General features: G+C 36.1%; 4 protein-coding genes and 1 pseudogene across 5 annotated transcripts; 4 read left to right on the forward strand and 1 right to left on the reverse strand.

Annotated features, from left to right (window-relative positions):
* Positions 1-597: 597 nt before the first annotated feature.
* On the reverse strand, positions 598-3088 carry LOC121971407 (transmembrane protein 230-like). The gene is made up of 3 exons (XM_042522665.1): positions 2813-3088; positions 1142-1443; positions 598-939 (listed from the first exon to the last, which is right to left on the reverse strand). The coding sequence occupies exons 2-3, from the start codon at positions 1401-1403 to the stop codon at positions 863-865; spliced, it is 339 nt and encodes a 112-aa protein (XP_042378599.1). The 5' UTR covers positions 1404-1443; positions 2813-3088; the 3' UTR covers positions 598-862.
* A 744-nt stretch (positions 3089-3832) lies between these two features.
* On the forward strand, positions 3833-4837 carry LOC121972827 (rho GDP-dissociation inhibitor 1-like). The gene is made up of 5 exons (XM_042524454.1): positions 3833-4018; positions 4096-4162; positions 4260-4478; positions 4568-4692; positions 4763-4837. The coding sequence occupies exons 1-5, from the start codon at positions 3833-3835 to the stop codon at positions 4835-4837; spliced, it is 672 nt and encodes a 223-aa protein (XP_042380388.1).
* Positions 4838-5682: 845 nt separating this feature from the next.
* Positions 5683-7591, forward strand: LOC121972828 (annotated as a pseudogene).
* A 165-nt stretch (positions 7592-7756) lies between these two features.
* Positions 7757-16302, forward strand: LOC121971408 (GPI transamidase component PIG-S-like). Of its 2 annotated transcripts, XR_006109131.1 has the most exons (14): positions 7757-8027; positions 8096-8807; positions 10031-10115; positions 10199-10288; positions 11264-11337; positions 12111-12195; positions 12277-12348; positions 14302-14432; positions 14695-14776; positions 14858-14905; positions 15147-15219; positions 15316-15419; positions 15649-15856; positions 16021-16302. XR_006109131.1 is itself a non-coding variant. In XM_042522666.1 (13 exons), the coding sequence occupies exons 1-13, from the start codon at positions 7868-7870 to the stop codon at positions 15766-15768; spliced, it is 1836 nt and encodes a 611-aa protein (XP_042378600.1). In that variant the 5' UTR covers positions 7757-7867; the 3' UTR covers positions 15769-15981. The 2 variants fall into 2 exon arrangements, 1 of the variants encoding a protein (XP_042378600.1); XM_042522666.1 differs by lacking the exon at positions 16021-16302 and having other exon boundaries at positions 15649-15981.
* Positions 16303-17572: 1270 nt separating this feature from the next.
* Positions 17573-21273, forward strand: LOC121971410 (manganese-dependent ADP-ribose/CDP-alcohol diphosphatase-like). Its single transcript, XM_042522670.1, has 2 exons — positions 17573-17684; positions 20115-21273. Exon 2 carries the CDS (start codon positions 20168-20170, stop codon positions 21125-21127), a length of 960 nt encoding a protein of 319 aa, XP_042378604.1. The 5' UTR covers positions 17573-17684; positions 20115-20167; the 3' UTR covers positions 21128-21273.
* Positions 21274-21754: the final 481 nt, after the last annotated feature.

The following is a 21754-nucleotide window of genomic DNA, read 5'->3' on the forward strand; positions in this document are numbered from 1 at the left end:
GACGAATCTTATGGTTTACCTTGTTGCCCTAGTTCATAGTTGTGGCTCGCTGAAGATCCAACTGATGGCTCTTATTGAGAATCAATAGCCACCCTTTGCTTGCAGTTAGAACTACTGAAGACGCAGACGCACGCGATCGTAGAAGACACTCGCTTAAAATTGTAAATGTCACTTGAGAATCAACCAGCCCGCCTTCACTCAGTTGGAATTGCTAGAGTAGCTTGAAACAAGGAAGACACTCAAAACTGTGAAAGAACATACCTATCTAAATGTTTAACGTACTGGCCGGTTGACAGAACGATCAATTAAGCCCTTGCTAGCTAGCACTGAAATTTAAAATCTTGGATTGAACTAAATCTTTCTATCTTTCTTACTGTTTATTTGGTCCATGGATGTCAAGGAGATTAAAATGACACCCTCCTTTCTTGACCCATTCAAATCGAATAGATTATGGAACTGACATAGTTAATTATGTACATTTAATCTCCTGGTTATTATTTTATTTCATTTTCCATAACAAACAGGATTTAACACAAACAAAACAGTGAGACACAATACAAATCATAATTATTTATATGAGCACATGAACAAATATCATAACAAAACATGGATCTACTAGGTGATTAACAAACCCATAGACGAATTCTTCACTACAAGATCACAATGTCATAACATGCATTTATCGACATTGAAAATTTTATGCAATATGATGTATAACAAATATAGAGAAAATTCTTTTCACTATAAGATCACAACGGCAACTAGAAATTGCATAGCAAGCTACAATGTCAACAGAGATCAAGATCAAAATGTCGTTTGTATGAAGCATCGTGTTACCAAGCTTTATGATGTCACATTATGACTAGCTGGGAATGGCAGAAAACCGATACCCTGGTGCACCCCTCCAAGAGTAATATGCAATCCGAGTCTCATAGAAACCTGCAATAAACATAAGCGATGATTCAATGATTCATCAACCTCACCTATGGACGTGTCTACTAGAGGGGGATAGAGCCAAAGAGATGGAAGGAGAGAGCGGCAAGATTTCCTTGCCTATTTGATGGAAAAAGAAAAGGCGAGGGGAGATGAGACAAATTTATAGAAATTCCAGAAATGGATATCGGGGATATTAGATGCGTACCCGGAAGAAATGCAAGGACACCAAGAGTCAAGAGGCCATATGCTTGGGATTGATCACCCTCCATATGGCCTGTAAAGATGAAGACTGAAAGAATAAGGAGCAGCATCCCGAGAGCCAGGAGAAAAAGTGCAAGGAACACTGATTTCCATGGAACTCTATCAAGGGCCCTGGGGTTGTAGGCAAAACGAAGGTCTTCTGTCACGTGATCATCATCCTCGTCTGCAGCAAGAGGAGAGTACCTAACATGACGCCTTGATGCCATGACAATACACCTACTTAGATAATTCCCTTGATAGCAATGACTGCAAAATGAAATTCCAACAGTGATCATATTAGCTGGATAATGCAAGATATAAACCTAAAGGGAGAAACTATAAACAAAAGATATGTAAAGATCATCACAATATCAAATTTTAAAAAAGAATTGTTAGTTTCTTTGTGAATGTTTCTATAACCAAAAAAGGTAAACTTTTTCTGTGACAACACCATTAACAAAAAAAAAAAAAAAAAATGGAAATAGTAACCACATTATTGGGCAAAACTTGGCTCATGGGGCAAATAGGAGCTTCTTCACAACAAAAACTAGAAGAGAAGGTACAGTATATTTGCCGACTAGGAACTTTCTTATTGAATAGTTGACACCACACCAAGCAAGGAGGCAGCAAAGCTAGCAGATACCACGCTGAGCAAGGAGGCAGCAAAGGTAATAGCATCTTGGAAATAAAAGGAGTTTTTTTTATTAGACTCTTCATTGAGAATGAGAAGGAGCGAGAGTTGTGAATGGCCCTCGAAGAATTCAAGGTATGGATCTGGATGAGGTTGAGCCAGCTTGGTCCAGGCAAATTCCTCAATAGGCTGCACCCATCACAACATTATCTTGAACTATATTATATATTCAAACATTTAAAATTTGGGCATCTTATTCTCATACGCCAACTACAAAACATCCTTCAAAAACTAGTATTCAAAAGAGTTGAAAAAATATCACAGAATTTTCTTGTGTAGTTTTAACCTTTCTTTTCATTTTACATCATATCAGGTGACAAACATAATACAAGGAACTAGAGCTTACATTGGTAGACTTGAAACATAAAATATGAAGATTTACCTAATTGTCACCACTGTTACCTAAAAGTATTTAGACAAAGCATGTCCTAGTATCACTTCTAAATCTTAAGCACAATGGTCTTATACTAAATAAATTCACAGTTCATAGACATTATGTTTATCACATAGTAACCAATACTACTTCGAGAGAATCAATTACACTCGATGACAAAAACGATGCACCACAACCAACAAAAACTCTACTTAATATAATACCAATTGATTATTTGATTAATACAACTGATGCAGCCAAGTGCAACGTTGGGACTTTCAAGGATTGATGTCTTCATTAGGGGCATAAACTTCCTTTCTCTCTACTTTTGCCCATTTTGGCCAAAATAATAGCAATGGAAAAATAGATCGAATCAAATTCCTACGTTCTCTCTATTTCCTTCCAAATAATCAAATAAAAATGAATTTTTTGATCTTCCTTTATGTCCTTCTCTTACTTCCGTCCAAGTAAAACACAACATCACAGAACCAAGCAACCTCGACGCATAAACATCAACAGCAGAAGAAATGGTAAAACGCGAGATAGATATCGAGGAACAGAGAGGGGAAAACCTTAGCCCACTGGATCAACACAAGGTCCAGCCTTGATCACCAGAAGCTATGTCGTTTCACCGGCACGGCACGGCCGCCTGCCCACCTCCGCTTATCCCGTAGGAAAGAACGCAATCCTCCAAACAACCAGCCCTCACCAGATCTGGCCACAGAGAAGATCAATCTGAGAGGCTGGATGAAGAACGCGGATCGGAAAGGAAGAAGAAGGAGGAGGAGAAATGCTCGCCTTTCACGGGAAGATAGCAATTTCGCAGCACCCTCGCGAACCCTTTCTGTGAAGGTCACCCCAAAATATAGCAGAGAAATTCCTTTTTCTTGAAATGCCCTCCTAATTTACCTATTATCATTTTAACCCCTTCTCTTCATAACTATTTTCAAACCCATCCTACAATTTTCCATTATTATCTTTACCCTAACATTTTCAAACTAGAAGTGGCAATTAGATCAGAATATATTAATATAGTTTTTAAAATATTTATATTTTTTATTTTATTAAAACTAGAAAACAGTAAGTATATATTATACATATAATTTAGTAAAATTTCCATATCACCCCTTGCATATCTAAACATATTCCAATTACATTAAATTAAGTCAACTTTGCAAATTGTATGAGAAGACAAATTAAGATTAAATAATTATAAATTTCAAAAATAAATTCTTTGAAAAAAATAATAATTACTAGTATTATCGAATATAAGTTATTTATATGATAATCATTTTTAATTAGCGTTTGAAGTCTTAATGACTTCGATATAGGAGTTGAATTTGCTACCCTCCCACCACTTGTCCCCTTATATTTAGCCATCTTTTACTCGCATTTCGCTAATCGCCTCATAATCCATGGTATTTCTCTCCCTCCAAAGACCTCTTCTTCATCCCTCCCTTGCCCTCCTCTTGACTTGTGTGTGTGGATCGCTTGTTAGGCACGAGAAGAGAAGTTTGAGAGCCAAGGTATTGGTATTGCCTTTGGAGCTCCCAATAGCTCAATAGGCCTCCTCCATTGCCATTTCGGTACCCATGGACAATGAGAAGGATCATAGTGCCCCCGGCGAGCATGGTGATGAGGACAAGATCTCTCGCAAGTTGAGCTCTACCTCAATTGTTACCGATGATGAATGTGGCGGCGACGATGACAATGATGAGAAGCGAGCTATTTTGCTCGGCCCGCAAATTGGGCTCAAGGAACAACTCGAGATGGACAAGGTGCTTCCTTAATTTTACGAATAATTTTCTTACATTGAGACTTCAGTGATGAGATATTATCTTTGTGGAGTCCATAGGACGACGAAAGCTTGAGGAAGTGGAAGGAGCAACTCCTTGGAAGTGTCGATCTCAATGAAGTTGGGGGTAATTTATATAGTTTGTGTTCAACGTCGTCTCACGATTATCTTTAGCTATGCTCTATTACTCCCCAATTGTGTTGTGCTTGTTCGTGTTCTTATAGAGACACTTGACCCGGATGTGAAGTTTCACGAGTTGATCATAGTGACTCCCGATCGTCCTGATTTAGTCTTGCCGATTCCTTTTGTTCCTGATTCAAAGGGTTTCGCGTTCGCGCTCAAGGATGGTTCTCACTACCGTCTCAAGTTCTCGTTCATCGTCTCTAACAACATTGTTTCGGGTCTCCGATACACTAACATTGTTTGGAAAACCGGAGTAAAAGGTGCCTCCTAACTCTTGTGCATATTCATAATTATATGTTTTCACTAATGATCATCGATCGAGATTTATGTGTACATTGCCATTGTTCAGTTGAGAATAACAAAGTGATGTTGGGGACATTTAGCCCGCAAAAGGAGCCTTACGTATACGAACTAGAAGAAGAGAATACTCCGGCCGGCTACTTTGCGAGGGGATCATACAGTGCAAAGACGAAGGTAATCATGTTTTTGGTCAAGCAATGACATGAGCTAGGCAAATCTTTTATTTTCTTATTTTGGATTTCAGTTCGTGGACGATGACGGAAAGTGCTACCTAGACATGAACTACTACTTTGAAATTCGGAAGGATTGGCCAAATTGATCGGTCATCGTCGTCATATTCATCGATCGCCGCCATATCTATCGACTTTGGTCTATTCGGTTCAAGATCTAGAGTTAAGATCTAAACTCCTTTTCGAGGAGTTAGTGTGATTTTTCTTATTTTTTGATTGCATATTTGCAATAATAGTTTTCCGTTGCGATATTGAATTAATCACAAACTTGTGGTCTTAGAATCTTCCTTTGAAAGAGACACAAAATATGTCATCTCTTTTTGATGTTTCAGCTCTAATATCAATTGCAATTATATGATTTCTTGGTTGAGCCAAAATGATGGAGCTAAATCAACTAGATCTGAATCACACGTACGTGCGAATACTCGAAAATCAACTCGGTCGATGATTATAAGATCAGTGCTATATTGTTCGATATTATGATGTGTTAGTGTTTGCTAAAGCATAATGGAGCTCTAAAACATTCAACTTACTAGTGTGGTTTTGGTTGTGAGCAGTGGGGGAAGACGGAAATGCTCCAAATCAACAGCCCTCGCAATTCCATTTCCTTGCCCCAAAGTGGAGAGATGGCCCCTAATGTCATCAATCCACTTCCCTTTCTCCGACAAAATCATTTATAATACAGATTGTAGTAGCTTGGATCCTGTCATCCATGGCGAAGATTAGTTTTGAGTACAAACTGAAAGCTAAAATCTTTATAATAACAAATTGATCTTTTTACTGCCGTACCATGTTTCTTCCTTTGTTTTGTTTATTTGTTAACTTTCCATGGAGGAACTGCCTTTTCTTCCTGCCTTCCTTTTGTGGCCCACTTTCTTTCATTGCACTGAAGTTTTTTTTTTAATATTTTCCCGTTTTCTATTTAATCAAACCAATGCAACTGCCCAAAGATCCTAATCTCTCCTTCTTCCTTGCCATCAATAATTTTTGGAGATTTTGGAGCCGTGTTTCAAGGCCAGTTGCCACCATCCTTCATAGGCTCCCTCGAAGCCCTTGAAGCTGACATCAACCATGCCAACACCTTGCTAGTTTTTCCTTCTTTAATGTTTCATATGTTCTCTTTTCCCAATTAGAAGGGGAGTCGTGGATATATCCAATTTAATCCGACCCTTCCCAGAACTCTGCTTCGTGTACCGTGCTATTCTCGTCTTTGCTGAATTAGTTTCAGTAGTCAAAAGGTTGCTATCAGATATTTGCCTCTCCATTTGTGAATTCGAGGAGACTATTTGGGATTGCAGGGGTGGTGCTGTTCAAAAGGCTTATTCTTTAAAAGGGTTTATTCTGGGTGATAAAAGATGGATACATTTGTGCTCAATGTCTTCGTCAATTCGTGGCCAATACGGAGAAAATAAATCACGAACGACTGTTAATCTTTGGAATAGTAACTAACACATAAGAGAGACATTTATCTCATTCAAAGGGTTTATTCTTGCCTTCAGATGAAGTTATCTTGTAACCCCTTAGCACTCTTTTCCCTTTCCTTATTCAATGGTTAGATTGCACTTGTTATGTCCTAACTAGCCATTTAGGGCTTTTTCAAGTACTGGTCTACAAGGTACTCTTCTTCTTGTTGGAGGTTTTCTATGAACATGAATTCTAATATCCAAATTGTAACAACTATATGAACTAAAAAGAATTTAAATAAATGAAAATATGATTCATCAATGCATTTGCCATCGTCTTAATGTCACTCTAAATCCTGTGATCCTGAGAAAAGAAACAATAGACATGATTCTTCCATAAGAATTGAGATGACAATATCATATTCTCTTCACTAATGGGAATTGGAAAGTGGGGAGATCTCAAATTCCTTAATTCTATGGAGACCACACTCTCTTTGTATATAGTAATAGACATAATTTTGTTATCGACCCATTAATAATAATAAAATAAGGTTTCTAAGGGCATCAACAATGGAGTGTTAAGTGAGCATTGTAATGTCAATTTTTTAAGAGGGATGAACATCTTCTATTTTTTTTTACTTTTTTTTTTTAAATAAATATATTTAAAAATTTAATATTTTTTTAAAAAATAGTAATTTTTTAAAAAAAGTAAGATTATTATTACAATAATAATAATAATAATAATTAAAATATATTTATTTAATATTATATAATTTTAAAATGATTGAATGGACTGTAAAATTCATAAATAATAAATGTTGATGTTAAAAAAAAATATTATTATAATGAATATGTAAATTTATGCTTTTTGATCGGATGATATATGTTACAATTGAGTAGATTGTGGATACTCTGACAAATTCTCATACCGTAGGCTTATGTAAATGGTGTGGCCACCATATCTACTTTTGAAAAGAGGGCAAGTATTTGAGAATTTTTAATCCGAACTCAAGTGTGTGTGTTAAAGATTCTTGAATTGCCTAGCTTTATGTATTCTTACTGCAGGTATTATATATCCTTCCCTTCAACAGCTCGAAGGTAACTTGAGAGTGGAAGAAACTTGAGATGGCCGAGCGAAGGAGATAGTAGGCAAGAAAAGGGCAGAAGAGTGGAAGAAACTTTTCGATAAGTATTTGATCGAGACGATGAATGTGGCATTTGTCTGGAGGTTTGCACCAAGAGGAATGTGAGGTCTCAGTCCTGCCTTTTTTGTAGAAGAAGCATTAAGAGAGTGCATCGAGAGACCTCTGGGTGCTTACAATGACTTTGGAGATTGATATTTTGAAACGATTCTACCAGTAGATAGATAACTTGCCACTGATCATTCCGGATTCCCTTTTCTTGGTTTACTAAGATTATGTGTATGACCAGGAGATTTGAGGAGAAAAGTGTACAATTGCTCGTCGCCAACCTTTCCTTGTGGATTGGATTAACATACATCCTCTATGGTAAATTGGTAATTTAGGGACATGATTGTGAAAAAAAGACAGTTATTAAGGAAAGGGAATTGAAACACATGATTATATGATCGAATGCATTTATAAGGGAGAACGAACCGAATCAATCCGGTTTGCTTACGATACTATCCGACCGAACCGGCTCACTGTTTCTCCGCTGCACCCTTCAGCTGACAGTCTGAACGAAACCCAAACTGCGATGGCTGAGATCGCCGACGACTCTCCTCCTTCCGCCTCCGCCTCCGCCTCCGCTTCGGCTGACGCCTGCGCCGTCGAAGAGGCATCCGAAAAGAGGCCCACAAAGCCCGGTCGAAAGCGTCTCCTCCTCACCCTCTCCGTGCTCCTCTCCTTCCTCTTAGGTTTGCTCCACCCTTATCTCTCTCGATCTCTCGGTCTACCTAACCCTTTTTGTGTTCTTCTGTTTCAGGCCTTCCCTTCTTCCTCAAGTCCACCGAGATCTACCGATCTCCTCTCCCCTTCAAATCGATCAATGCTCTCTCCCTCCGTCTCCAATCCGACCCGCCCTCCCTACCCTGCCGCTTCCATGCCGTGTTCCTCCGTCCTGTCCCGGACCGTTCCCTCGCCTCCCGTCTCCGCTCCGCTATCTCCGCCGACATGAGGAGGCGCGCTGGAGACCGCCCCACCTGCGGCGGCTGCGGCCGGGACTTCGCCGTCTCTGTCACCTTGGATTTCGGCGGGGACTGCGCGAGGGACGAACGCGGCGAGGATGGTTCCTGCCTCTGGAGGTGTGGCGCCGTCAGTTTGGATGGTGTTGGTGCGGATGATTCCGGGGTCGACGACTTACTGGATTCAGCGCTTGGGGGAGCGCCTGCCAAGGAGTGCGCGGAGGCCAGTGGTGGGAGGGTTTACACGGTTGTGGTTGTGGAACGAGAAGATGATTTGGGAGTGAGGGTTGTCGTGGGGAAGCATCGTCATGCTTGGATTGTCGGGAAGATCTCCGAGAATGATGTTGTCTCACTCATAGGGAAGGTGTTCGTGAAATACTTCATGAACGGGGGTAAGAAGGTAGGGGAGTTGGCTAAAGGGATAGGAGAGTTCGTACCTGTTGGTGCTGATGGCAGTGTGGTACTCTCATTTAGCCTGTTGAATGCTGATCCCAGTGACTGGGTTTATGATTGGTAAGCGGCCTGATCTTATACTTCCATGGATTAGTGAAAAGGATGAACTTATTCAGGTATATTGCCTCAGGCAGTTACCCTTGGATAAATTACTCATTCATTTTGTTTTTTTTTTTCAGTGAGAAGGTCATTCTCTGAAATGACTATAAGTGAAAATTTGTTTATGTTATTCCTTGTCATCTCTTCCCTTCCTATCATTGTACGATTATATCGTTTCTTTGTCCTTCCTGAATAACTGAACTTTAAGTAGGTCTGAATGTTTCAACTCTCCAAAATTTGAAGCAAAGATTTTGAATGACGAGAGTATAGAAAATGAATGTTATTTATAGATGAACATTATGTGAGACACTGGAATGACATTAGCAAGCAAAGGAAAAGGCTGAGATAGTTAAGCTGCTTATTTTTTTTTTTTTCATGTGATTTTTCTTCAGCTTGCTCATCGCCAATACGTTATGAGGGAACACATTGTCATAGGAACTAGTTCTGTAACAATTAGGATATGCTTTGATACTTGGACTCTTCATCAATTCCCTCCATACCCATGTTGGATACTCGTCACCCAGGCACTCACTCTCTAAGTGGATACTTAGTAAAATGTTTTTAGAAATAGCTGTATCAGACACTCAAATCCATACCTATGGCAGATACTTATACCCGAGTCTAAGTAACATAGAAGATATGTGCATTACTGAATAACTTCAATCCATGCCATAAGTTCAAAAATTCCATATATTATTAAGTGGTTTGCAATCTTAAAACGTATTCTTCTTTTCCAGTTCTGAAATCTTATGATATAATGGTTGATTATATTGAGGCACCTAATGGAAGCTTACTTGTCATTTTTAGAATAGATTCATCTGTTTATGTAGTGTTATGCCCATCAGTACAATGTCCTGAAGAGTAGAGGCTAGTGCATTGGAACTAGGTACCAGTATCAAATTAGACTGAGTTCACACTCTAAGCAATACAATTGTCCACAACTGATCGAACATTGATGAGATTAGCATGACCAGGCTTGTTGGTCTAGTTTGATTTTTTTCCTTTTCTTCTCAACAAGTCATTAATGAATCATCAAGTGACATTTCTTTAAAAACATTTATCCAATATCTGGTTGTAATAACTAAAAAATACTGCTTATAAAATTATATGTGGCTTGTAGAAGTACATTATAACTTCTGCCTCCAGTTTGTTGGGACTCTCATGTCTCTTTTCGTGCTACTTAGGAAATTCAAAGAAATGAGTAACATCATGTTGACTCCTTTCGTCAAGGCCCTAACTCCAATAGCAAACATAAGCATTGAAAGTCAGGTATTTAAATTTTCAATATGAACTCAAACTTTCTTGTTGTCTTCAGTGAACTTCACTATTTATGGTTTACTAATCGTTTTCAGGTGTTGTATCACACACCTAAATTGTCACAATCTTACTGGGATGAGAAATCCAGTAGTCACATCTTCAGCATAAGAGACCTTCCTTTCTTTGTATGCTTCTCTAAACTCTGTATTATCTGTTGCATTTATGATCTTCTCGATATATCTGAAAATTTTAACAGTTTGAAACTCTTCTATTAATATGAAATACTTTAGTCAATGAGGGTATTTGTTTGCAATCTATTTATAGTTATCGAGAAAAGGTAATTTATAAGATTACTCAGAAGTGAGGAAATGCAGAGATATGCTAGTTAGGCACAACTGATACATGATTGTAGTTTCAAGATTATACAACTTTTACTTGATAAAGATCTCAATATTTTCTATTGTCATCTAGCCATGTTGGAGATTGAGTCACAAGGTGACACAAAATTAATTTTTCTTAAAAAGATTCCTACCATTTTCTGCATTTACTCACTAGCCTCTGTGGAGATTGAGTCACAAGATGACACAATTTTACTTTGTCATACAAAATATCCCTGATGCTTGCACTGTCACTCATTGAGCCATTATGAAGATTGTCTCAATTGGCTATTGTGCATATGGCTAGTTCCTGAGAGATGAACACATTTTTATTAATCTGATCCATCCAACTTATTGACAATTCATCTCCACATAACATTTTTTAATGCTTCTTTCATTTTTTATCCTCACTTGACATTTTTGGGTTACTTTTCCAAACTCTCTATCCTTCCAAACGATGTTAATCCTTAAGGGCAACTGGACTGTTTGACTTTATTTTCCTTTTTGTAATTTTCAAGTTTAGTCACTCACAAACTATATAAAGAACCATAACTCTGATTGCTCACCTAAACTATTCCTTTTAATCTGAATGTGAGTATTTAAATAGAGTTCCAACTTCTGCATATTTGAAGGGCCTCAACTTCCCAAATACTAAATGTGTTGCCTTTTAAATTTTAAATGTTGTACTTTATATGGACAAAAATCCTTTCTACTTATCTGTTTTCTTTGACTATCTACATGGTTAAATTTGTCTTATTTGAATTGTTGAAATCCATTTGACAGGTAAATTCAAATGAATGGCATCTGGATACTTCAATCATTGCAGCTGGACGATCAAAAGTTCTGCAATTTGTGGTGTACATTTTTTCATCCATTTATTTTGCTTCTAGTTAGTTACCTTATAAGTTGGTTTTAGTAACATCATCCATTGTAATTTATTGTGAAAACTTATCTGGTCTCGGGTTACATGCTATTTATCATCCATACTGGTTGAAACAGGCAATTACTACATGTAATATTTAAGTCTTCAAGAATTTGGAACATTTTCTTTATATTAATTATCCTTAACCAAATATTACTATGACTAATAATAATACTACATTTATTCATGTTGGATTCATGTGTTAGTATGGTATAATAAGTCCTATGAAATTATTAGTCAGTTTTTGCTTCTTCCTCTTGTGTCTCCTAATTCATCATTGTGGGAGGTCAAATTAAGCAACTAAATCCAATTCGTATTCTCCATTCTTGCCTACTATTGGACATATATTCTCAGCATTTCATGGTTTATTTTGAGTTACTTGATGAATAAATGGCATATTGAAAAAATGGTTCATGCATTGTGAATGCTGAAAAGTGCAGCTGTCAACTGGCAACATGCATGCTACTGTCTTCAGACTTTGCCACATTTGCAACAGCAGGTCATGATCCGTTTTTAAGCATATCCTGTTAACCCACAAGGAATTCCCCAATTATTTTATTTGCTTCTTCAGCAGCCAACTTTGATTGGGCTCTTTCTTAATAACTTTTTTTTTTTTTAAAGAAATCAATTTTTAGAGCAAAGCAAAGCATGTCTTAGTTAAAAATGATTTCCTAAGGAAAGTGACGTGATATTCTTTTTTGTCACTAGCTATGCACCATCTGCAAGTGAATGCCCACTTCTCTTACAGCTTCCTAATGGAGAGATCTCTATGACCAACAGTTTTATATCTCCAGTAAGTTGTAACACTTTAATTTATATTCTCTTAGATGCAACTTGTTGCCCCTATTTATGTGATGTTTACTGCAACACTTAGATGTGGGGAGGTGTTATTATCTGGAATCCACCTCACTGTGCTGGAGATTCTCACAACACCTTGCCACCTCAGGTAAAAGTTCAAACATGATACTTAACCTTAGGTCGTATCTGTGCAAATTGACAAGCGTAAGTAGAAATTCTTCTGTTAGTGCATCCCATGTTTAAGTATTGTATTAAAACTTCTGAATTGCTATTGGTTGCTGGCCAAGAGGTAAGGCTTTCACCTATCGTTATATTTGATGCTGATTCTAAATTTAACATCTGGCAAAACAAACATAATGGCTATTCTTTATTGAAAATCAAACCTTCTTTAAGATCATAGTAATATCAATTCACTAACATCAGACATAATGTCGATTCAAAACTTTACACATGATATTGGGTGTGATGATTTCTTTATTGATGGTTTATTGAAATAATCTCTCTGATTCATTGTCATTTAAGGCACGAGGTGCCCAAAAGCACATAGGTGCTATGGGGCTTGAGGTGTACAACGCAAGGTGAGGTGCATGCCTTACTGAAGGCGTTCTAAGTATAAATTTTTACAATTCAAACATATATTGGAGATTTTTGTCAAAATATTTCACTAACTAGCATTCATAAAATATTTAACAATAATGTAAATATAAAATTCACTAACAAATAAATACGTTATACACATAATTTAAATTAAAGAAAAAAACTTCAAATATATAAATCATCAAAATCTTCATCATCTTCCTAATCATATTATCATCATCATCACTGGATATTTTAGATTTGTATAGCTGAATCTTCATCGGTTTCATCAAGACCGATTTCTTCCTCCTCTTCATCAATAAGTTGATTTGTAGAAGATCTTCTCTCATTTCCTTTTAATGTAGTTATCCTTATTTCTTTTGAAGAAGATGAAACTCGAAATCTAAAACTGTAGGCATCTTCACCAACTCCAAAAGCTTGTGCAACTTCACTCCAAGTCAAATTATCATCATCAAGTACTAAATTGTTTTCTTCATCAATGTTATATTTCAATCCCCCCATCAACCATTCATTACTATCGTCTTTCTCATCTAATGAAATAGGATCAATAGTGTCACACATATCATATCGATGTTGCAAAGCCCTATTATACTTAATAGAAACTAAATCATTTAGTATTCTTTTTTTGCTTCAACTTGTTTCTTCTTTTGGAATGAAGCTTCACACACAAAAACATTATTCCAATTTTATTTTTTATAATAAATTGATTTAATATTTCCTTAAATATTTATACTTGTATGTTCAAAAACACTCTAGTTTCACAAGCAGAGAAATAAGTATCACGTGCATGCTATGTAATTAATTAAAAGGGTAATTAATGGTATGAGCTAGGTTTTTAAAAGTTTTTTTAGGCCTGACATCTGTATGTCTCTTCAATGAGGCGAGAAAAATCGCGCCTCAAGCGTGCCTATCACCTCTCACAAGGCATGCGCTTAAGGCGACTAGGTGCAAGAGGCTCGCTTGACTCCGCCTTGCGCCTGGGCGTAGCCATGGGAATGCCTTTAATATCTTGTACTACCTTTGTAGTGGTAAGGTTGTAGACATTTGTTCTATCTTTGTATTATTACACCTTGTACTAATTGCTTTGGCTGAACTAATATAGTACATAATCATTAGGGTCTCATTTGCTCAACTTTCTGGAATAAATGTAGGACTGGAAGATACCATAGCTAATTACACACCGGAGACTTAGTGTGGCAGAGTGTAAAGGCAAAATTGTTGCCCATTAAGCTTCTCGTGCGATATGTAATGCCCTTGTCAAAACAGACATCAATGTGCACATGCTTTCATAAAAGAGGTTATTTTCTCCAGTATTCAGCTAGATTGGGGCTGACAAAATTGTCCAGCTTAGTTGAAGCTGCAATACCTTCCAACCTGATGAGAAGATTTCTCTTTTTGATCTTTGATGAATAAAAAAAATCCTTTGACTTGTTTTTTATGTTTCTGTATACATAATGTACCTGCTGGTCATTGCAAAGCTCAATAATTGCATACCTTGGACCAGGAACTTCAAAAAATATTTCAAGTTTTCCTTGCACAACTCCGGATGTTATTTGGTCTCAAGTCAAATTATATTGATTCTTCTGAGACAGGAATATCAAAATTTTTGGACAGTGAAAGTGGCTTCACTGAATGGTAAGACTGCATACACATATGATGTACATTTATATTGATATGAATAATTTATTACAATTGATATTTTCCTATCTGAAAACTGTAATGCTCTCTTTTTTGCACCTGCGGCTTACTGAATATCTAGTTTGATCAATACAGATCAAGTTTTTTGAAGTTTGAACTTTGAATATAGATGATAACTGTAAAATTTGGAATCTTTTGCAGCTTTAGAAGTGCTTCAAAGGGAGAAGTGCTGATCTGTTTGTATTTCCACTTATTTCAGGGAGTTGGATGTGCTATATCGTCATCATGCTTGTTTCAATCTACATTCATGTGTCACTACACTCGAGTCACTTGCTAAATTAGTATGTTCCAATCCTGTTCACCATGAGAAACAAAACTTTTGTTCTCTTTGATTTATTGTGTTTTAACAATTGGCATACTAGGTTCAATCACTTCCAAGAATGATTATAATGGATGAAATAGGGAAACAGGTACGATGTTCAGATTATTTCAACCTTCTCAGTCACCAAACATGTTGACCCAAATACCTGTCTTTTTAGTTCAATATTCTGATAAAATGTATCGAACACCTTCATATCATATATACAATATTTTAGTGTCAACCAATTTATATTCTGATAAAACGAAGACTAAGCTTTAAACATGATTTCGTACCAATCCCTTAGTTACAATTAATGACTGCAAAATTTTGATCGCTTGCTTCTTTGTCAGGTGAAGTTTTCGCTTGAAGCTGCAAATTTAGCTCAGAGGAATGCATCTCTTGGAATCTATGATTCTTCAGCTAGTACGTTCCACTGAATTATCACCCAGCCCTTTTTCTGCTCTTGATTGATCTGTCCCAAACTTGTTACTTTTGATTCTTATATACTATGGGTTATAGGCTCTTCTAGACAAGCTAAGGTTTTAGCAGAAGATGCATTTTTTCATCCATCAATCATGTCGATCAGCTATTCCTCCATTGAACACTACTTTGCAATATACATGGTAAGCTATTTATTTCTGTAGTTAGTGATAATATTAACCTTTGCAATATTAACCATGCCAAAGTGCCAACTGCTGTTGATTTACAAATCAGCACTATTAGTCGACAAAACATAAATCTGATAAGACGTGACTTATTATGATGTTTCACAAGACATCTCTCTTTTTCCTAATTGGTTCGCTTGTTTCAAAAACTAAGATTTGTTTTTCACCTTTTTGATGCTTTTGCCAGCCCTTTTTTGCACCAGTCGCTCTTCATGTGCTTCTAGCTGCAATCAAAGAACTAAAGAGATACAAGAGGGAAAGAGCTAAATACCTGGCATTCATTTCCGAGAAAGCCAAGATGGACTAGTTCTTCAACCTCTACAGTTGTTCTTCACTCATTTAACACACGACTATCAGCATGGCTGTTCTTGCGGTATTCTAGTTGGCAAACACAGGTAAGTAGAGTGATACAAGTTGTATGGGTCGAATTGATAATCATATTGATTGATAGAGTTTCTATCGGTACTGGAATACTTGTATTTCCATTTTCAGTTTATTAGTGAATACTATCTTCATCCAATGATACTTTGAAATATTTTTGTTGTTTTCTTTGCAAAAGGTTTCTATTAAAGTTTAGATGGAAAAAGTGCCTCCAACGTATCAGATTTCCTTTGGAAAAGGATGCTTGAGAATTGCTTAATGGTGGATTTCATAAACATCGGTGATTATTGCTCATTTGTTCTCCAATGCACACAAATGTTCAAAAGTTTTTCTCATGTCTTTTTTTTATCATAATTAGTTCTTTAGCAAGTGAGGTAAAATTTGGTGGTGGTTATTGTCTTTTTATTGGGAAAATGATCTGTGTTTAGTGTTGTTTTTTTCTCGAATTAAGCCAGCACTTTTTATTGATGGTAATGTTCTATGTCTGAGAAGAAGGCTTTAAATCTATGTTTGAGAAGAAGGCTTTAAAATAGTTGATGACCGGTGCAATACGCGAATTGGACAACCAGGGTAGACGAAGAACTAAAATGGTGATTGTTGGTTTGGGTGCTTTCTGAGATGGAGATGGTGTCGATATACTTCCTTTCGTTGTGAGTAAGAGAGGACTTTATAGGCCCGGCTAGTGTGTGTATATAGATATGTATATATGGTAACCTGCACACCCTTATATGAGCGATAGTAGGTAACAACAAACGTAACAAGCTGATGCGTTTCTCTTTCTTCTGTAATTTAGTATGCAATTTCTCTTTTACAATGTTATATGGACGGCGTCGTGCTGTTTTTTTTTTTAAAAACAAACTGTGGCGTTGTTTTCATTAAAATAAAGTCATGTTTGCAATTTCTCTTTTACAATTTTATATGGACGGCGTAGTGCTGTTTTTTTTTTAAAAAAAAACTGCGGCGTTGTTTTCATTAAAATAAAGCCGTGTTGGTGTTGTTTTTTTTCCAGTGCTGTTTTTTTAAAAACAGCATTGCGTGAAGCATTTTAAAACAGCATTGCGTGAAGCTGTTTTTTTTTTTTAAAAGCAGTATCATGCATAGCATGTAGAATTGTAGAAAAGATTATATGTAGAATTACAGAAGAGAGAGGGATGCGTCTGCTCGCTATCTTTACTGTAGCTCATGATCGTCATAAAAAGGATAATATTCGTTTATATATATATATATAGAAAAAGGGGTGTGATAGACTATCTGACTTATTTTTATGGTTGATTTACCTGACTAAGATGATTCGGAGCGACTGAAATTTAATGGGGTATTACTTTTCACTTAGAGTGCCTTGATCAATTCCAATCGTCTTAATCGTGAAAATCAGACACGGAAATGAGTCGGGAACATATTATCTCTTAATATATTGTTAAAGGATTAAGCATAAAAAAAATTTAAATCGAAAGGATTAAGCATACAAAAAAATTTATATTTTCTTTTCGATATGCACACTGCATAGAATATATATATATATATATATAGTCATTTTAATTAAAATTGATTTAATTAGAATAATTTTAATCAAAACACTTTTAAATTCTAATTAAAGTTGCTTTAATATATATAAAAAAGATATCTTTATAATGATAAAAATAAAAAACACTCTTTTAATTAATATATTCCATAATTTTTTGAATCTCGAATTTAAAAAATATATAAATTCCAGCTCCACGTTTCCACATGGAATTGGGAGATCCCGTTGGACGCCATGACGAGATAGGAGTCCCCAACTTTTCTGCGTCTCTTCTCCAATCGCCCAACCCTGATCGATCTGCGGCCCAATCATCAGAAAAGGTCTCAATCTCTCTCTTTTCTGGATTCCGATCTGTCTAGTGAGGGAAATCTTTAGTTTTTGTTCTTTTTGTTTTCAAATTGATTTCGATCGCTCCATTTCGTCAATTTAGCCGTTGATTTCGAAGAGGAACGATCTCTGTGTTAATTTCGCTTAGTTTAACTCGATTTCTAGATGAAGATTTGTAGTATCTTACCATTTGTTGCTATTATGCACTTGATCTTGTAGGAGATAATAACACCTTCTTGCAGATTAGGTTCTATTACTCAAACTATTCTCATTTTCTCTATTTTTTTCGCTAGATTTAACCCTAAATCCTTTACTTTGTAGAATCGTTGATGTGTTTATGGAGCAAACTCATCTTTGATTTTTGTTCTTTCAAATTGATTTCGATCGCTCCATTTCGTCAATTTAGCCATTGCATTCGAAGAGGAACGATCTCTGTGTTAATTTCACTTAGTTTAAAACGATTTCTAGATGAAGTTTTGTAGTATCTTATCATCTTGTTGCTATTATGAACTTGATCTTGTAGGAGATAATAACACCTTCTGGCAGATTAGGTTCTATTACTCAAACTATTCTCAATTTCTATATTTTTGTCGTTAGATTCAACCCCAAATCCTTCACTTGGTAGAAGCTTGATGTGTTTATGGAGCAAACTCATCTTGTTTTAAGCATCTTATGATCTTTAAAAAGGTTAGGTTCTTTGTAGATAATTGAGCCCTGATGCATTGATGTACTTTGAATTGTTGGGATCTTTCACTCATATTTTTTTTCCCCAACAACATTTATGAAACTGATTCACCCTTGATTGTAATTTGGAGTATTCTACTTTCACGCAATTCATAGGGTTCAACAAGCAAATCTAAGATGTAGTACTACTTGATTGTGCTTCTTACCATAGCTATGCATTTCATGGAACCAGGAAATGGTCTTGCGACATCAATAGCTTTCCTATTATAATTACTTTTGGGACTCTTCCATTTGGTATATTCCGTTGTTTTAAGAATTTTGGTACCATATAACTTTCTATCGGTGTTCAATTTTCTAGCTTTCGCGCAACAACTGAATTGTATTTTGGTTGTAACTGTTTTTATTTCTTCTAGTTTAGGATCTTTTATTTTTTTCATCAAGAACGTAAATGAAACATTTTCACCCCTGAATTTTGAGTATGCTACTTTTGCACAATTCATAGGGCTCAACAAACAATTAATATGTCATGATCAAAGGTGTAGTACTACTTGTAGTAGTGAATCTTTTATTAACAATCAAAAGATTGTGCTTCTTCCCATAGCTATGAATTTCATGGAATCAGGAAATGGTCTTTCGATATCAATAATTTTCCTATTATAATTACTTTTAGAACTCTACCATTTGGTATTTTCCCTTTGTTTTAATAATTTCGGTACCATATAACTTTCTATCAATGTTCAATTTCTTTAGTTAATTTCTAGGTTTCACGCAACAACGCAATTGTATTTTGATTGTAACTGTTTTTTTTCCTTCTATCTTTTACTCATATTTTTTTTCATCAAGGAACATTTATGAAATCTTTTCACCCCTGAATTGGGTATATGATCCTTTTGCACAATTTGTAGGGCTTAGGCATAGTACTACTTGTAGTAGAGAACCTTATATTGTGTATTAACAATCAAAAGATTGTGCTTCTTCCCATAGCTATGAATTTCATGGAACCGGGAAAGGGTCTTTCGATATCAGTAACTTTCCAATTATAATTACTTTTAGAACTATACCCTTTGGTATTTTCCCCTTGTTTTAATAATTTTGGTACCATATAACTTTCTTTCAATGTTTAATTTCTTTAGCTAATTTCTAGCTTTCGCGCAACAACTGAATTGTTTTTTGATCGTAACTATTTTTTTAAAAAATATTTTAGGGTCTTTTACTCATTTTTTTTCATCAAGAATATTTATTAAACCTTTTCACCCTTGAATTTGGAGTATGGTTCTTCCGCACAATTTGTTAGGCTCAACAAACAATCAGTATGTCATGATCAAAGGTGTACTTGTAATAGCGAACCTTATATCTTGTATTAACAATCAAAAGATTGTGCTTCTTTCCACAGCTATGAATTTCATGGAACTTGGAAATGGTCTTCCCATATCAATAGCTTTCCTATTATAAATACTTTTACGACTCTTCCATTTGGTATATTCCCTTGTTTTAATGAATAGCTATATGAACTTCATCGAATGAAGTCATACATATCTTTATAGCTTTGAGAATGTTATAAGCCTTAATCCCCTTGTTAGCGTAAGTTTTAGCATGCATAACTCTACTGCATTGTATGAAGTCATATGGATTTAGCACCTTAAACTGTTGCAAACATAATTTTGAAATTTGTTCTACTTATAACCTTTGTCAATGAGATACTAATATGATTAGTTTTCTTGGAACAATCATATATTCAGGATCTGTCCTAGGAGAGCTGCCTCTAATTCTTTCATAACAAACTACTTACAAAATGTCGTCAGGAGGTGATTCTATCAATGGCCATGCCGATCAGCCCCTTTTCTCCTTTGGGGTTATAACGGATGTCCAATATGCTGATATTCCAAACGGCCACTCATTTCTTGGCATCCCTCGATACTACCGCGAAAGCATTCAGGTTTTACAAAGAGCAGTGCAACAATGGAATGATCTGAAGAAGCTCCAGTTTTCGATCAACTTTGGGGACATTGTCGATGGGTTCTGTCCTAAGGCCAAGTCACTCAGTGCCGTGCAGAAAGTTGTTGAGGAGTTTGAGAGGTTCAATGGACCAACCTACCATATGATAGGCAACCACTGCCTATACAATCTCCCTCGCCACCAACTGATCTCATTGCTGAAGGTGCCCTCTGCTCCTGACCGTGCATACTATGACTTCTTGCCATGTCCAGAGTACAGATTTGTCATTCTGGATGCATACGACATTAGTTCAATCGGCTGGCCAAAGGATCATCCAAATGCACTGGAAGCTATGCGAATTTTGGAAATGAAGAATCCTAATTTGGATAAGAACAGTCCAAACGGCATGGAAGGCCTCGAGAGGAGGTTCCTTATGTTCAATGGGGCTGTTGGGAAAGAACAATTGCTCTGGCTCGAAGATGTCCTTCAAAGATCCTCCAAGAACGAGCAGAAGGTCGTCCTATGTTGTCATCTTCCCTTGCACCCCGAAGCAGCATCAATTGAAGCACTCTTGTGGAACTGCGATGAGGTGATGAGTTTGATCCATCGTTATGGATGCGTGAAGGCTTGCCTTGCTGGCCACGACCACAAAGGTGGTCATGTTGTCGACTCTCATGGCATTCATCATCATGTTTTCGAGGCCGCTCTCGAGTGCCCTCCGGGGTCGAATGCTTATGGATACATAGATGCATACCATGATAGGCTTTCTCTTGTAGGTACTGACAGAATGAAGAGCAGTGAGATGATCTTTAGATAAGTAGACAGAAACATGGTTCATTGTTTTTTCTCATACACACTGTGAGGGTAAGTTTCACAACAGAATACAGATTGCAACACAAATTTTACCATCATTTGATATATATATAACTGCAAGCTTGAAATTTCCTTGCATTTTTACTGAAATGATATATATCAATTTTTAGATATTCATCTGAGTTTTGGATTGGGCGACAGCCTATTGCGATACAATATAGACACTTCAACTCTAGTCAACACTAATATAACACTATATTAGAGTACTTTTAGCAATATGAATATTTATCAGGCTATTATAATATTGGCAGTTTATTTCCGATCAAGGTTAATATTATATTATAGGATCATAATTGCTACATAATTGTAGTAGTTACAATTATATAATAGCTATAAGTGCTACAATATTATCAAAAATAAAAGGTATTTTGAAAATAAAAATAGACGGAAGTGGGATGAGACATTTTGATAATAAGTAATAAAAAGTATGTCCTTTGATAATTCCAATAAAATGAATGCACTTGTGACTTTTGTCTTTTTATTTTTTATTATATTTATAATCTAAGTTATTGGATGCACTTGTGACTTTTATCTTTTTTTTTTTTTAATTTATAATCTAGATATTTAGGTC

Source organism: Zingiber officinale, chromosome 4A (genome assembly GCF_018446385.1).
Source record: "Zingiber officinale cultivar Zhangliang chromosome 4A, Zo_v1.1, whole genome shotgun sequence".
NCBI classification, from domain to species: domain Eukaryota; kingdom Viridiplantae; phylum Streptophyta; class Magnoliopsida; order Zingiberales; family Zingiberaceae; genus Zingiber; species Zingiber officinale.